Source organism: Ruditapes philippinarum, unplaced genomic scaffold (assembly GCF_026571515.1).
Source record: "Ruditapes philippinarum isolate M1 unplaced genomic scaffold, ASM2657151v2 ctg5430_1_1_1_1, whole genome shotgun sequence".
Taxonomy (NCBI): Eukaryota; Metazoa; Mollusca; class Bivalvia; order Venerida; family Veneridae; genus Ruditapes; species Ruditapes philippinarum.
The window spans coordinates 101,681-117,503 of record NW_026859273.1 but is presented as its reverse complement, the minus strand read 5'-3'; the positions used below and the strand labels follow the sequence as shown (position 1 = coordinate 117,503).

The window sequence follows — 15,823 nt, the reverse complement described above, 5'->3', positions numbered from 1 at the left end:
AAACCCGTTTTAAATAGAATGGAGTATTTGTGTAAACTTTGTATCAATGAATATTGCACTATAAATTTAGAGATTTATTGTTAATAGATGTTACTTTTTTACAGCTACAAACCATTACTTTTATTTTCAAACTTAAAAATACACAATAATGGCAAGTGGGTGACAAAGATATTACTATGAGCAATTAAAATGTATTGTTTCATAAACTATTATAAATTCAACCTACCAAGAGATGCTAATGTCTCGCGAGCGACCTTTGCATTCAGGAGTCGCACTCTTTTGTTAGTGTAGAAATCATTGAACGATTCAACCTTGCATTTACTTTCATCTAGCAGAGTCTTGCATGTCCTTCTATAAAACAGACTTTGATGTTCCTCAATGTTTCCTTTGATATATATAATCCAACCAGGTGACGCTATTGATGCTATTTGTAAAAGGCACGCTAAAACACCTAAGGCTGTGGTCAGCTTACGCAAGAATGCGTGTCCCATTATATAATAATCTCAGAAAATATAAATCTAATTCCGTTTTAAAATCTTTGAATTTCAAAGAACAATAACTCGAATTTTTCTGTTTAAAGAAAGACTATGAGTAATACAGGACAGTCAACAATAAGCAACGTTTATAATAAAATCAAGTTAATCCAGCCTGTTCCTACGAAATGCGTAAGTAAATCTGGAGTATATGTATAGTTAGCTGCTTAATTTAAAACGATTGTTTTATTGCCTTAGGGCATTACATAAATGAATAAAGACGATACAAATATAATTTTTAAATGCACATCGTAACAACTTTACATTCAAATTAGTTTCATTTAAGACAATTTCTAATAGACGTAGCAAACAAATATATATTGACATGTTCAAAATATCAAATTAACTTTATTGCGGCACATCATTTGAGCATGTACGATATAATTATCTTATACTAAACTTATCTTTGTACATCTTATTCTTCATTTATTAACTTGTTACTGTACCAAGGTGTTATCTTTTAATTTGTATTTGTCTTGTTTATCTGACGAGATAAATTGATACACTATTTTCTGTCTAACATTTATCATAGAAAAATAGATTTTCAATCTAAATACACGGTTTCATGACAAATACAAATGCTTTACTAGAAAGATGTATGAGCATCGTGCAAATTACAAACATCCATATAAAACTAAGTGAGCAAATTTGAAAGCAGCACGCCTCCATAAGTAAAATATTGTGAGGTAAAAAATAAAGTTATTTACATATTGCAATCCGGCACTTACAATCCAAGAAAATTACCAAAATTGGTTCAATATATGCAAAAAGAGCCCTTACTGCGTTAGTAACGCAGTAGAAATATGGTGATAAAATACCGCAAAATCAGTCCTAAACAGCACATAACATGAAAAATTTAACTTTGATCTTAAATGTTTTTACCTTTCTTAATATGTTAGTACAATTTTTTCAGTATTGACATTCTTGAAATATTTTGGCTAATCTGGAGGCGTACAGCTTTAATAATATAGTATACTATGCTAATGTCCATTCTAAAAGCGATTGATTTTCTCACCTGATAATTTATTATGTTTCATAATCCTCAAAAGCTTCATCTTCTAATTTAAGATATGATGCATTTATATATGCCTGAACATACATCTTCTGCCAACATAATTATATTTGCTAAATAAGGGATACGTCTCTGAATTAAGAGTAATCGTTACAAAATTTCATTTTGATGTACAAATAGACAAGCGCGACAATATATTCACTGAATCCTTGAATGACTTTATTTCAAGATATAGTTAAGGACCAGACAATGAAATAAGACAGACATAGAGACCATTATCAGTAGCTTCATTGAGATATAACTAAATACACCCTTTTCGTGCATAAACATGGGAACGTATCTCAAACCCCAGTTGACTAGGTTTCTGTTCTACAAATTTTAAAAGAAGTTCCATTAGGGCCATTTTTATTGCATAAAAGTATACGCCTGATTCTTTGATTTCGCGTTTCGTTATACCCTTACGGGCGAGTTCGATGCCAGTTTACAGTTTTATTTTGCCAATGAAACACGATGGCTCACTGAATCACAAATTATTAAACACCAATGGCACGCGATCGTTTAATTTATCCCATAATGTATGTTTTCTTCTTCGCTTAGGTATTACACCTTCATGTGCGAGATCGTGTTTGTAGTAACAAAGTACGATATAATAATTATATATTAAATATACAACTGTCAAAGACGACCATAAAAATAAAATTTTGTGTTTTTTTTTTTTCACAAGAAAATGCATTCACCAGTTTAATGAATATAAAACATTTTTGGCATGCACTTTTTAATACATCTGGTACCCACATGTACTTGATAATAATGGTATAGCTTTTGAGTTACATTTTCGGCTGATAATTTGCACTTTTATAGAAGTATCAATAATTAATATCCTAATATAATCACACAGTATAATTTTCCATTCTATTCCAAAGATAATACCATTTAAGGCAATTGTATAATTAATTAAACCGTGTAACTAAATAAAAAAGGTTTAATTATTTATTTCAATCAATTATTAAACTGTTATTTTAATTTTTATTCTCCTACTGTCACATATAAGAATTCGCAAGAAAACCATACATTTTTTAGAATTGAACCATACAATTAAATGCACTCTAAAGTGGAAGCAAATAATAATTATCATTTTTACGTGAACGAGAAGAGGTATTTGAAAAATAGTGATTCGACTGTGAGAACTTTATGCTGCCAGTAAAACAACACAAGTTAGATTCAATAGTTTAACAAGTTCCTCTGCGGGTAGTAGTTTAATTTCTAATGACACTTCTCTAGGACGAGCAATTAGTTTAAAATCTCTGTTAAATGCCAGAACAGGTCTCATTTGTTAAATGAAATGGCTCCTGATGGCCATAATATCATTTGTTTGGAGCTTCAATGGTGCTTCTTGATTACAGATTAAGCATGCATGTTTTCTGCCATCTAAAACGAATCAAATGATTGTCCTCGCATTGTGGAACGATTATATCAATGTTTGTAAACAATAATCGCACCACTATTTGATTGCTTCAAAATTATTTTATTGTTTATACTTTTTATTGATGTGTATTTTTGAAATTGTGCTTAACTCGCAAACTCACTTTAAAAATTTAGAAGAGACACCGACTTACAATTAATGAAAATGTGTTAATGTATCGTTCCTTTCCAAACATTATCATATTATATTTATTGGAACGGATCTAACCATCTGAAATGCAACCAATAAATGCCAATTAATCTTAAAAAGTAAAGTAAAACATCTAAGTGATCGAGCTAAAAATAATACAAATATGACAAAACCGTGAAGGAAAAATATTTTGATGGTTTCAGATAAATGAGTTCAGAAACTATAAGTTAAATTTAAATAATATTTCTTAGCGTTAAGGAATATCATAGATTTGAGGATGAAACAATTTTGTTGGGCGTAAACATGTTTGACGTTAATTATGCTTTGAATTAAATATTTCAACTCGTACAATATCAGTCATCATAAATTTGTGTTTACGTTCATTGAAACGTAGATATAGTCTTTTGTAGTCGTTTATATGACGTTTAGGTATTATATCTCACGATTCACTCCATGCCTGCAATGCTATATGCATGTAAGGTTTTCTAATGCAATCCATCAACGTTTCACTTGTATCGTAGATTTTGTATTATCTTTCTTCAAGGTTGTGCTGATATATTCATGAAACGGATAATAACAATAAAAAATATAAGTCTTTTATAAAAAGTCACTCCATTTCAAGCCAGAAATAAGTGCTATAAAATTACGCCTCTCAAGTCAAACACGAAACATCATTTTGTTTTGCATACGATTTTAATTTCACCATAGCGTGTAAAGATGAGGTTGAATTCGATATTTTCTATTTGATGAAATTCCATAGACATGGCGCAACATTCTCTCTGCTGCTACTTGAAAGCCTAACTATCATTGACTCGTTGTATTGTCTGTTGGCTAGAAGGCACACTGAGGACCCTGTGAGGACAATTTTTTAAAAAATCGAATCTCCTAAAGATAATTCACATGAAGTCCCTAGCTCAAAGACGTCAGATATTGACAGTGCCGTTATTCCGCAAGCCTTGTCTGACATTATCCTGGAATTTTGTCCGTAGTCTTCTTTGTACATTTTTCCGTGCTCTTGACATTGCCGATGATACATACGTCTTTAGTTTCAAAGAAAAGGTTTTTGACATGCTTACGTTCATTGAAACGTAGGTTTAATCTTTTATAGTCGTTTATATGACGTTTAGGTATTATATCTCACGATTCACTCCATGCCTGCAATGCTATATGCATGTTAAGTTTTCTAATGCAATCCATCAACGTTTCACTTGTATCGTAGATTTTGTATTATCTTTCTTCAAGGTTTTGCTGATATATTCATGAAACGGATAATAACAATAAAAAAATATAAGTCTTATATAAAAAGTCACTTCATTTCAAGCCAGAAATAAGTGCTATAAAATTACGCCTCTCAAGTGAAACACGAAACATCATTTTGTTTTGCATACGATTTTAATTTCACCATAGCGTGTAAAGATGAGGTTGAATTCGATATTTTCTATTTGATGAAATTCCATAGACATGGCGCAACATTCTCTCTGCTGCTACTTGAAAGCCTAACTATCATTGACTCGTTGTATTGTCTGTTGGCTAGAAGGCACACTGAGGACCCAGTGAGGACAATCTTTGAAAAATCGAATCTCCTAAAGATAATTCACATGAAGTCCCTAGCTCAATGACGTCAGATATTGACAGTGCCGTTATTCCGCAAGCCTTGTCTGACATTATCCTGGAATTTTGTCCGTCGTCTTCTTTGTACATTTTTCCGTGCTCTTGACATTGCCGATGATACATACGTCTTTAGTTTCAAAGAAAAGGTTTTTGACATGCTTTTCCTTATTGCAACACAAAATGGTACTTAATACTTTTGTTACTCGTACTTATTGTAACCTTTGACTGGTTAATATAGTTTAAACCGGATATGACGTCTGGTTGTTCTTGTTCGCAGAATAAAATGCATTACCATTGTGTCCAATGAAGACACTTTATAAATGTTCGTACTTAATTAAGTGCAAAAACGTCAATTCACCGCGATCACATTAGACTGACGTTGCTATGACGGCATTATATTGCGTGTTTCCTCTAAAAAGATAAAAGGCGTGTTCATAAAAAAATAGTCACAGTTATCATTTTATTAAAAATCGTCAAAACTATATGAAAAGAAGTGATATCGCTCTTCTCTCAATTTTGTTGAAACGACTCTCGAATCAATACTAAATGTTTGATTAAATCTTTCGCTCTTTTTTCGTAAGAATTGAATGTATTTCTTCCTTTAGCATGTACATTTCCATACCTTTCTTTTTGATATAATTTAACGAACTATTTTGTTGGTTGCATTTTAGAATTATAATTAAGACTTAAAATTAATAATTCATACCTTCATACAATTATATAATTCTATTTCGAAGATAATATCCCTTGAGACTCCGGTAATTAATTAGAAAGGAATTCATTATTAACTTTTTATTACTTTAACTGTATAATTAAATTCAATATAGATAAACAACCTTCTCCCTGTCACAGATTGGTTCATTTTTGTTTCATTGTTTCATTTAATTAATCACTTTTGCTATAACAGTTGAAAAAGTACAAATCGTCGCCTTGATTGCTTTTGAGCAAACTTTTAACATTTTTAGAAAAGCGCCAAATCAAATGCATAAGTTGCCATTGGTCGCAAAAACAACAACAACATTAAAGAAAAGAAAAAAATACGAATAGTGCAGACTGTGCAAAGTGTTGATATGTAATAAATGAAGCATACATTTTTTGATCAATTCGTTATAATTTAATTTAAGATTTAAAGTTAGAGATAGCTAAATTTTGTTTTATGTTGCTCACTGTTTTATTAAGTAAGTAACTGTATTAATACAGGGGAAATCACAGTCTGATACAAACATGGCAGACACACGTTGGAACAAGTTTATATTTTATAGATATGTCTAACACTCAAGTATGTAATAACTCGTTTTTCAAGTAAAGAAAGAAAAATGTCACATGACTTATTGTCAAATGGATGAATGAGTTAACTCCAGGACACGCCACATTATAAAACTCGCCAAACACAAAGATAGAGCAAAATTTTATCGAAAATATTTGTTGTTATGAAAAGGTCACTAGGAGATAGCTCTCTCTGACATGAATAAAACGATATGTAAAATCACATTATTTTCAAAATGGTATTTATCTCACTATACGATGAAGTTGACGAAATGTGCCATGCTATTTATTTATGTATTCATACCCATCACTACTGGAATACACTGACCTCGAGTCTTTTAAAGTTAAAGAAAAAAATATGTTTTGTCTACGTGTAATTATAGAGTTGTAATTTGGTTAGATGTGGGCTATATTTCCTCATAAAATGAAATCGAGACAATTGTCTGTGTTAAAAGAATGTAAAATGTCTCATTTTAAACCACTTAAAGGTTGAGGTGAATGGACGGATGAATAACATAGTTTTGCATCTGAAATCCATGAAATTATATAATTGAAAAACACAGACTAGTTAAAGTTGAAATTTGCACATGCATTTAAAGAATCTGTATGTTCACGATTTTACCTTAGAAAAATCAATTATTCTAGTAAGGTTTCTAAAACAATTAAGCCTTCCTTTTCAGTGTAAACCGTTTAATTATTCAATCATATTAACTTAGTGCAGAGCAGTAATACAACACTTTAGTGATTCAAAAGAAGTTCAGGGTGTTCTTTTTCGGGCAGTAATTCTATTTATGTGCCGTAATGGCGCATAGCTGATGACAGACAATCAAATAAAAATCTCTGTTTAATTCCAGAATTAATTACATTTGAAAAAATGACATGGGTTTAAATGAACCGCATTGCTTAGATAGTCCTGAAGTTACCTGAAGTTATAACTTAAAGAATATTGTACTAATATACTGATAAATGAATTGTTGAAGTTCGTATCTGAAATAAACTTTGAGAATGATTTAGCTTTACTAAGCTCAAAATGAACATTAAGAAAAGAGATAAAATTATTTAGCTCTATTGATCGAACGATACAGATATGAAACAAAACAACTGTGTGTTTAAATAATGTGTTTCTAACATTAATTTACCTTATCGATTTATCAAGGTTAACATCTCAAAAAGTATTAGGCATACAAATACTAGAAACATTTAAATGGCTGCAAATACTATACGCAAAGACTAAAACAAAATATTTATCGTCTACACCCTCAACACAAAAAGATATATTTTCTACTAGGCACAACAATATTATTGTTTTCGTTGTAAGACAACATCATTTACCAAACGAGCTGTCACGGCTAATCCAACATTATATCTTCATGTCAAATTCTCTTGAAGCAAACGAACGATTTCGTTACAGGACACACAATATCTAGTCTTTACAAGTTGAAGGTTGTTAGAATGTTGAATAACATTTGTTTACAACGTGTAAAAATTTGAAAGCATAATTATAAAACCAAATCAGATAGATCGTCGCAACTTGAAGACCAATGTGACTGTCTTAATTGAGGGATTGTTTTTATTTATTGGTTAACCTGTATTTCATTCATGATGGTAATCTTGCTTTGAAAGTTGTAACACCCGAGGTTAGCCAAAATCATCTTTCCTGATTCGGCGCCATATGACCTATACTGTGCTGGTGCCCCGTAAAACCAACCAGCCTATCAAACAAACAAACAAATAAGATGCAATCAACCCCGTGTATGACCAGCTTATACTGTGTAACACTGATGTGATCTTTCTCGCTGTCCACAGTTAGTCACTTTTTTATATATTCATTCTGCATAGCGGGCTTTAATACTGCATGAAAAGATGTGTTGGTTGTAATAAGATTGTACTTTCTGTACGTGGTTGGACTAAAACAGGTTTGACTGTACTTGTGTGCCCTCTAGCGATGTCGTAAGAAAATTATCAAATGAAATTTATCTTCCATTTTCATTATAACTAAGTTAGTAATTACAATGATAGTTTAACAACGCTCCTCACGGTCATTGCCGTATCTATCTTTATATAGTTGTTCATGAGTTAAATTAATGCATTTACTTTCTCTTAATTTTTACCACTTCATCTCTATCAAAACGAAGCGGCGAGTGATTAAACTGTTTAATGTTTTTCTTACTTATTACATTTACTACGAACAGGTTACTTTCTGAAGCATGTAGTTTTTGACATTTCTACCTTTAAAAGTTACATTATAAAAACACATGTAAAGTAACATGCGGTCAAATGTTGCCATTGTACTTCATAGGGATTCAATACGTAACCCCTATATTTGCTGAGTAAGCAGAAAAAAACCACACAACACAAAAGTTGAAATTGTTATATTTTGACAAAAATAGAAAGAGATTATTAGATTTTGAAAAGGAAATTTAAGCAAATGGACGATTTAAGATTATGTCAAATAAAATGAAAACTTCATATATTTATTTAAAAAAGAAAAGATATTCCAAAGCCTTTTCAGGAGAAATTTACATCTATATACATCTATCTTTATATTAAATTGTAAGTAACATACATGTACCACTTATAACCTAAATAACAATGATATTTTACTTTAGAAGATAAAAAGATTAAATAAAACATATGTAACAGGAAAAATGTTTAAAATGTTTAAAATACAATGGAGTATTTTTGTAAAATTCGTATCAAACAATATTCAACCCATAAATTAAGAGTTTATTTTGTTCCTTGCAGGTACAAATTATTAGTTTTTATGTTATAGTTTCAAACTTAAAAAGACACAATAATGGCAACTGGGTTACAAAGATATTACTATGGGCAATTAAACTGTATTGTTATATAAACTAGTATACATTTAACCTACCAAAAGATGCTAATGTCTCGCGAGCGACCTTGGCATTCAGGAGTCGCACTCTCTTGTTAGTGTAGAAATCATTGAACGATTCAACCTTGCATTTACTTTCATCTAGCAGAGTCTTACATGTCCTTCTATAGAACAGACTTTGATGTTCCTCAATGTTTCCTTTGATATATATAATCCAACCAGGTGACGCTATTGATGCTATTTGTAAAAGGCACGCTAAAACACCTAAGGTTGTGGTCAACTTACTCAGGAAAGCGTGGCCCATTATTAACTAATCTCAGAAAATCTAAATCCAATTCCGATTTATAATCTTTGAATTTCAAAGTACAATAACTCGAATTTTAATTTGTAAAGAAAGACTTTATGAGAAGCTAGGACAGTCAATAATAAGCAAAGTTTATGATATTAAGTTAATCTAGACTGTTCTCCAACGAAACGCGTAAGTAAATCTGGAGTATATGTATAGTTAACTGCTTAAATTAAAACGATGTTTCATGGCCTTAGGGCGTTAAATAAATGAATAAAGAATGTACTTTTTAAATGCACATTGTAACAACTTTACATTCAAATTAGTTTCATTTAAGACAATTTTGATAAACGTAGCAAACGTGCGGAAACGTCCATAATTTTGGCCACTATAACCTTGTAATGTCCATTTCTGTTTACTCTCACAATATCAAATTAACCGTATTGCGGCACATCATTGGAGCATGTGCGATATAATTATCTTATACTAAACTAATCTTTATACATCTTATTCTTCATTTATTATATCATTCATTAACTCGTTTATTAATTCATTTATTAGTTGTACCAATGTGTTATCTTTTAATTTGTATATGTCTTGTTTATCTGACGAGATCAATTGTTTCGCTTTTTTTCTGTTTAACATCTATCATAAAAAAGCGTTTCAATCTTAATGCACGGTTTCGTGACAAATACAGATGCTTTACTAAAAATTGTATGAGCATCGTGTAAATAAAAAAACCATCCATATAAAACTAAGTGAGCAAATTTTATAACATATATAGTATACTATGCTAACGTCCATTCTAAAAGCGATTGATTTAATCACCTGATAATTTTTTCATGTTTCATAACCGGTAAAGGTATATCCTCAAAAGCTACATCTTCGAATTTAAAATACGATGAATTTATATATGCATGTACATATATCTACTGTCACCATAGTGATATTTGCTTAATAAGGGATAAGTCTCTGACTTAAGAGTAATCGTTACAAATTTATTTTGATGTAAAAAGAGAAAAGCGCTGCAATATATTTACTGAATCCTTGAATGACTTTACTTCAAGATATAATTAATGACCGGTCAATAAAACAACACAGATATAGAGATCATTATCAGTTGATTTATTGAGATATAACTGAATGCTCCTGTTCATGCGTTAACATCTTCAGATGCACGGGAATGTATTAGATGACCATAAAGAATACAAAGGTGTGTGCCTTTTCACATTACGAATTTGTGACCCTAAGCTATTTGATATCGCATGCATATTACCACATGTTAATAGTACTGAAATGCTGTATTAAAATACAAAAAACATGCATTCACCAGTTTAATTTATATTAAACATTTTCGTATGCAATTTATAATACCTCTGTTACCCACATATACTTGATAACAATAATGGTTATAGCTATTGTGTTAAATTTTCAACTGATAATTTGCACTTTTATAGAAGTATCAATAATTAATATCCTTATACATTTAAGACAATTGCACAGTATAATTTTCCATTCTTTTCCAGAGATAATATAATTTAAGGCAATTGTGTGACATTTTATTTAATAAGGTTTAATTACTTATTTTAATTAATTAAAACAATGTAATTTCAATTTTCATTTTCCTAATGTCACAAATATAAGTATTTGCGAGAAAAATATATCGTTTTTATAATAAATCAATACAATTAAATGCAATCTAATGTGGAAGCAGATAGTTATTTCGTAAACGAGAAGAATTCGATTATATTTTCAGTTACAATAACTTTGGAAGTGTGACGTAATGAAATTGACTAATATTACTTACTAAATAAAATCATAAAGAATGCATTGCAGTGAAAAGGATAAAATATGTTTTCTGCTATGGTCTGCTTTTCGATAATATAAGATGCCTCAATAACCATAAAGTAGACCAGGTTAATACAATATTGCACAAGAACATGGAATTATAAGATAAATTGTACTTTTCATTTCTACAAGCGATTTATTTAGGTCTATATAAGTTAACTTTATTATATGCCCATATTTAAACGCAATTAAGACTTGGCAAACATGTATTTTCATTCTGAGAAAAGCAGTGATTCGACTGTTAGAACTTCATGCTGCGCAGTAATACAGCAAACTTGAGATTCAATAGTTTAACGAGCTCTTTTGCGGGTAGTAATTTAATTTATAATGGCACTTCTCTAGGACGAGCAATTAGTATAAAATCTCCGTTTAATTCTAGAACCGATCTCATTTTGTTAAATGAAATGGCTCCTGATGAGCATAATATAATTTATTTGGAGCTTAAATGGTGCCTCGTTATTAACGATTAGACATGCATGTTTTCTGCCATCTAAAATGAAGGAAATTATTTTTTCGTTTGAGAAACTATTATACCGATGTTTGTAAACAAAAATCGCTAGAATTTCATAGTTTAAATCTTTGTAATTGATCAAGCTTTCTATGTGACAAACTCTAAGATATTAATGGATGCAACGAGTAAATGGAGAGGAACAATAAATCTAAGACTTAAACAAGTTATCGGCTAATTCGGGTACATGGCCCCTGTTTAAAAAAGTTGTTGAAAATATATTGACTGCCAATATTAGCCATTAGCTGATCAGCCCTGCTTAAATTAAACTGACATCACCTCACTGTAAACTGTATCAGCATTAGTAAATATTAGCAGCGTATTTTAATCTCTCGGGCAACTATATATATAGCGGACACTATATTGTATGTACTTCTATTTTATAGACATAACAAATGGCATCTTTGTCAAACAATATGAACGTGATGTCATGCCTTAGCCAAAATTGTATCTACATGTCGAAATTTCATGCCGCAAAACTAATTATTTGTTATACGACATACACAGAACATAAACTATTTAGTAGTGACAAGATGAATGTTGCTAAAATGTGACATAACATATGTTTAACAATGTAAAATATCATTTTTAAAACCATCAAAATAGACAGCCTCCTATCAAAGTCAAATATGTCCTAATTAAGATGGAAGGGATGTTTATGATTTGAATTTCATTTGAGTGGACGTAGGTTTCCGTCAAGGACGCATGCCAATAGCTATTTTATGTCGCTTGGTCATACAAAAAAGTTATAATAAAGCACATGATTTTGATTTTTTTTTTCCATTTCTAAATAAAAGAAATCCACAAAATTCAAATTCCAGTTGTTGTCACCTATGACATGGTATGAGGTAAAGTAAAACCGTCCAGTAATTCACAAGCACATACACATTTTCACCTTTAATTTCTATTTCCATTGATCACGAGAAATACCCCTTATTCAAAATTCATTGTGATTTACCTATATAGTGTCAAAATTTACATTTTGACACTCCAAATTGTAACAAAACCCACACCTAGTGTGTTTTATACTTTAACATACCGCGCTGAAAATCTATCAATCTTAATATGTACCAAGTTCCCATATGTCAATTGATCAACAAATGTCACAAAACTATACTTCAACCATTGAGAAAATATATAAAATCAAGTCTTACTAATCAAATAAATTCTTAAAAAACAAGCATTTTTATTGACAGATACAATTTGTTATCATTGTAAAACAACATGGTGCACTAAATGAGCTATCATGTCTAATTTATCATTATATTTACATGTAAAATATTTCTTGAGGCAAACTGATTTGTTTCTGAACATAAACTATTTATTTTATACAAGGTTGAAGGTAATTAGAATGGTAAATATGAAACTTTCGTGAAATGATTTTAAGATAATCAGTGGAATCAAATGCAAATACATCGCCAATCATAAAAAGATCAATTCGACAGTCTTAAATCATGTAAATGTAAATAAACTGTTGTCTTGCAGGAGACTACTTTATTGTAAGAATAAGTCAATCGTCTGTTTGAGGAGTAATTAAAGCAGAACTATTAAGTGGACGAGCTAATGCACAGTTAGTATCATTGTGTTTACTAACTGTGCATTAATTATGCTAACGTTGGATAAGAATTCAAAACATTGAATAACTAAGAGAAGAGGTTCCCTGTAAATAATTGGTCTAAAAGACAGATATGACTTTACCGATGTTCACAATCAAGGCGTGTTATGTGAAACCAAATTAGCTAATGAAATGCGATAATATTTTATCTTTCCGTTTCATTATGTTAAAGGTTTAGAATGATTGGTTTGTAACGCTATTCCCGGTCAGCATTGTATTTTGATAAAGGCAGACACCGTGAATTCATAGTTTGCCTTTTAAAGAGAATATATCGAAAGCCAGCAAACGACACAGAATGTTAACATGTAAATAATAAATCACTAATAAATAGTAAATATTTTTTTTTACATCTCGAATTTATTGATTTGTATTCTAAAATTTAGTTTACAATGTGGTAAAGCATTGTTTTGAAAAACATAATAAAAAAATTACACAGAAAATACAAGGCATGGTATAATAAATAAAAAATATAACATGTACTTGTATGATTTCCAAAACTATAAAGATCGTGTGGGGGTTGCTTCCTTGAACGCAACCTTTCCTCGTTGATCTTGTCTATGATATTATTATATTTTGCTTAATGTTTTTATCTGGAAAAAATCTGATAAGTAATGATCAATAAATACCGACCGATACATTAAAACATTTTAAACTTACCATTAACACGCGATTGATTTGTTTTAGAAACATAATGTTCACTTACACATAAAACAGTATACTAATAGTACTGGGTTTTTAACAATAAATAAATGATAACATTAACATTCCATATTAAAGAATATGTTTCCAGTTCGATTTGTTTAAACTACTCAATATCATTTTTCATCGTATTAATTTAGCATGAACGGTAATTGGTTCTGCTGGTATAAACAGTTATCATTTATTATCATTTCAAAACACAAGTTAAAATTCAACCTACCAAGGGATGCTAATGTCTCACGGGCGACCTTGGCGTTCAGGAGTCGCTCTCTTCTGTTAGTGTAGATGTCATTGTGAGATTCAACCTTGCATTTACTTTCATCTAACAGAATCTTGCATGTTCTTTTATAGAACAGACTGTGGTGTTCCTCAATATTTCCTTTGATATATATAATCCAACCTGGCGCTGCAATTGATGCTATTTGTAATAGACACGCTAAAACTCCTAAAGTTGTGGTCAACTTACGTAAGAATGCATGACCCATTATCCTGAGTTTGTTACTTGCTATCCAAACTGTTTTATAATTAAAATGAAAGTATTAAGTAGCATCCAGTAAAGTCTATAACTGATTAGTCCTATCTTTTCTTATCAAGTTTCTAAAGTTAATTGAATGTGAAATTATTTTAAATGAGACAATATATTCATCAATGTCCTTGCCGTTAGCGTTAAATAAATGCATACAATTTTACAACTGACAATGCACATCATTAAAACGTATGATGCAAATTAAATAACTTTAAGGCAGTTGCAAAACATTATAACTTTTAAATAACAAGGTGTATATGATTAGAACAAAAATATTTGGAAATATTCAATGAATTTTCATGCTTAATATAAGAGGCAGAATAACAATGTTTCACAAATAGCATATGGACATGTGATCTTTTAGTAATTTTTGTGTATCTTATTCTTCATTCATTTAATTGTAACTGAGTTAAGGTATAATTATTCAATTAGCTAAGTATATAATACGACAAAATATTAGTTAAGTATATCTTACGAAATAAATTAAGTTCGTGCAAAATCGTCAGCTTGGGAAAGGGAAAGGTTGATGAGTGTTAGAACATTAAATCACATGCTGTTCAAAAGTGATCAGACAAATTGATCTGTGCGGTCCGTGCAGTTTCGTCCGTGTAATGTTGCCCCGTGTCGGTTTCCTTTAATATTGGATACATATTACGTTTAATTTTAAATAGTATAATTATTATAGTATTTTTATACATATTCATGACAACCCTTAACTTAAGCTACCGTGAATTTCTTTTTGAAACTTACCTGTTTGTTCTATTACAACCTTCGGAGAAAAGGATAAGCATTAAAAATAAAATATCTGCTTATTGTTTTGTTTGAAGAAAACCATGCTGGTATTGCTTTAGCTTTTTCACCAAACGTTCGTTTACTCTGGTGGCGTTTACGGGCAAGGGACAGGAGCGTAACTATGACAAAATAGAGAAAATAATAATCCCTAACGAAAGCCCAACACGACAACAGGCTTGATTGAGTGTGTTCATGGTCGGTACTGTCAAAGGCAAACTACCGTCCTGTGAGAACAGGAAACAAAGATTAACAAAGTAATGCGACATTCATTGTCTGAATCCCCTATCCCAATAAAGGACTACCGCCAGGCATATTTCTTACTCTCATCACCCATCTAAGGTCTAAATTTTCTAAAATATGACAAAGAAGATCGACAAGGAAAGGCGACGTTCAATGATCGAAACCCCCACACGACCTAGCAACAAGAACCAGCGACAAGGTGCCCGACCTAGCTTCCCTCCTATCATTTTCACTCTTCATTTAAATGAATTTAGATGCATATCTAAGAACATAATTAACCTATCCAAGGACTTAACTGCTGAAATGTGCTGGTTGGTGTACATACACGACTCTGGTGTTAGATAATTGTTAGAGCATTTGACAAAGCTTACAATCATTATCAAATTCATACAGACAACACTGTTATAAAATGTATTTGTAATCATTAGATGTAATTGAA

General features: G+C 30.8%; 1 protein-coding gene across 3 annotated transcripts in view; it reads right to left on the bottom strand.

The window, feature by feature from the left end:
* Positions 1-14,487, bottom strand: part of LOC132755934 (uncharacterized) — a 28,142-nt gene extending 13,655 nt beyond the window's left edge. The window contains exon 1 of one of the 3 annotated variants that reach the window (XM_060746873.1): positions 14,047-14,487. In XM_060746873.1, coding sequence (XP_060602856.1) covers positions 14,047-14,311 — 265 coding nt within the window. In that variant the 5' untranslated portion in view covers positions 14,312-14,487. Of the gene's footprint in view, positions 1-226; positions 674-8,909; positions 9,335-14,046 lie in introns of those variants that run through there. The other 2 variants (XM_060746874.1, XM_060746871.1) reach the window with 2 other exon arrangements.
* Between the last annotated feature and the right edge of the window lie 1,336 nt (positions 14,488-15,823).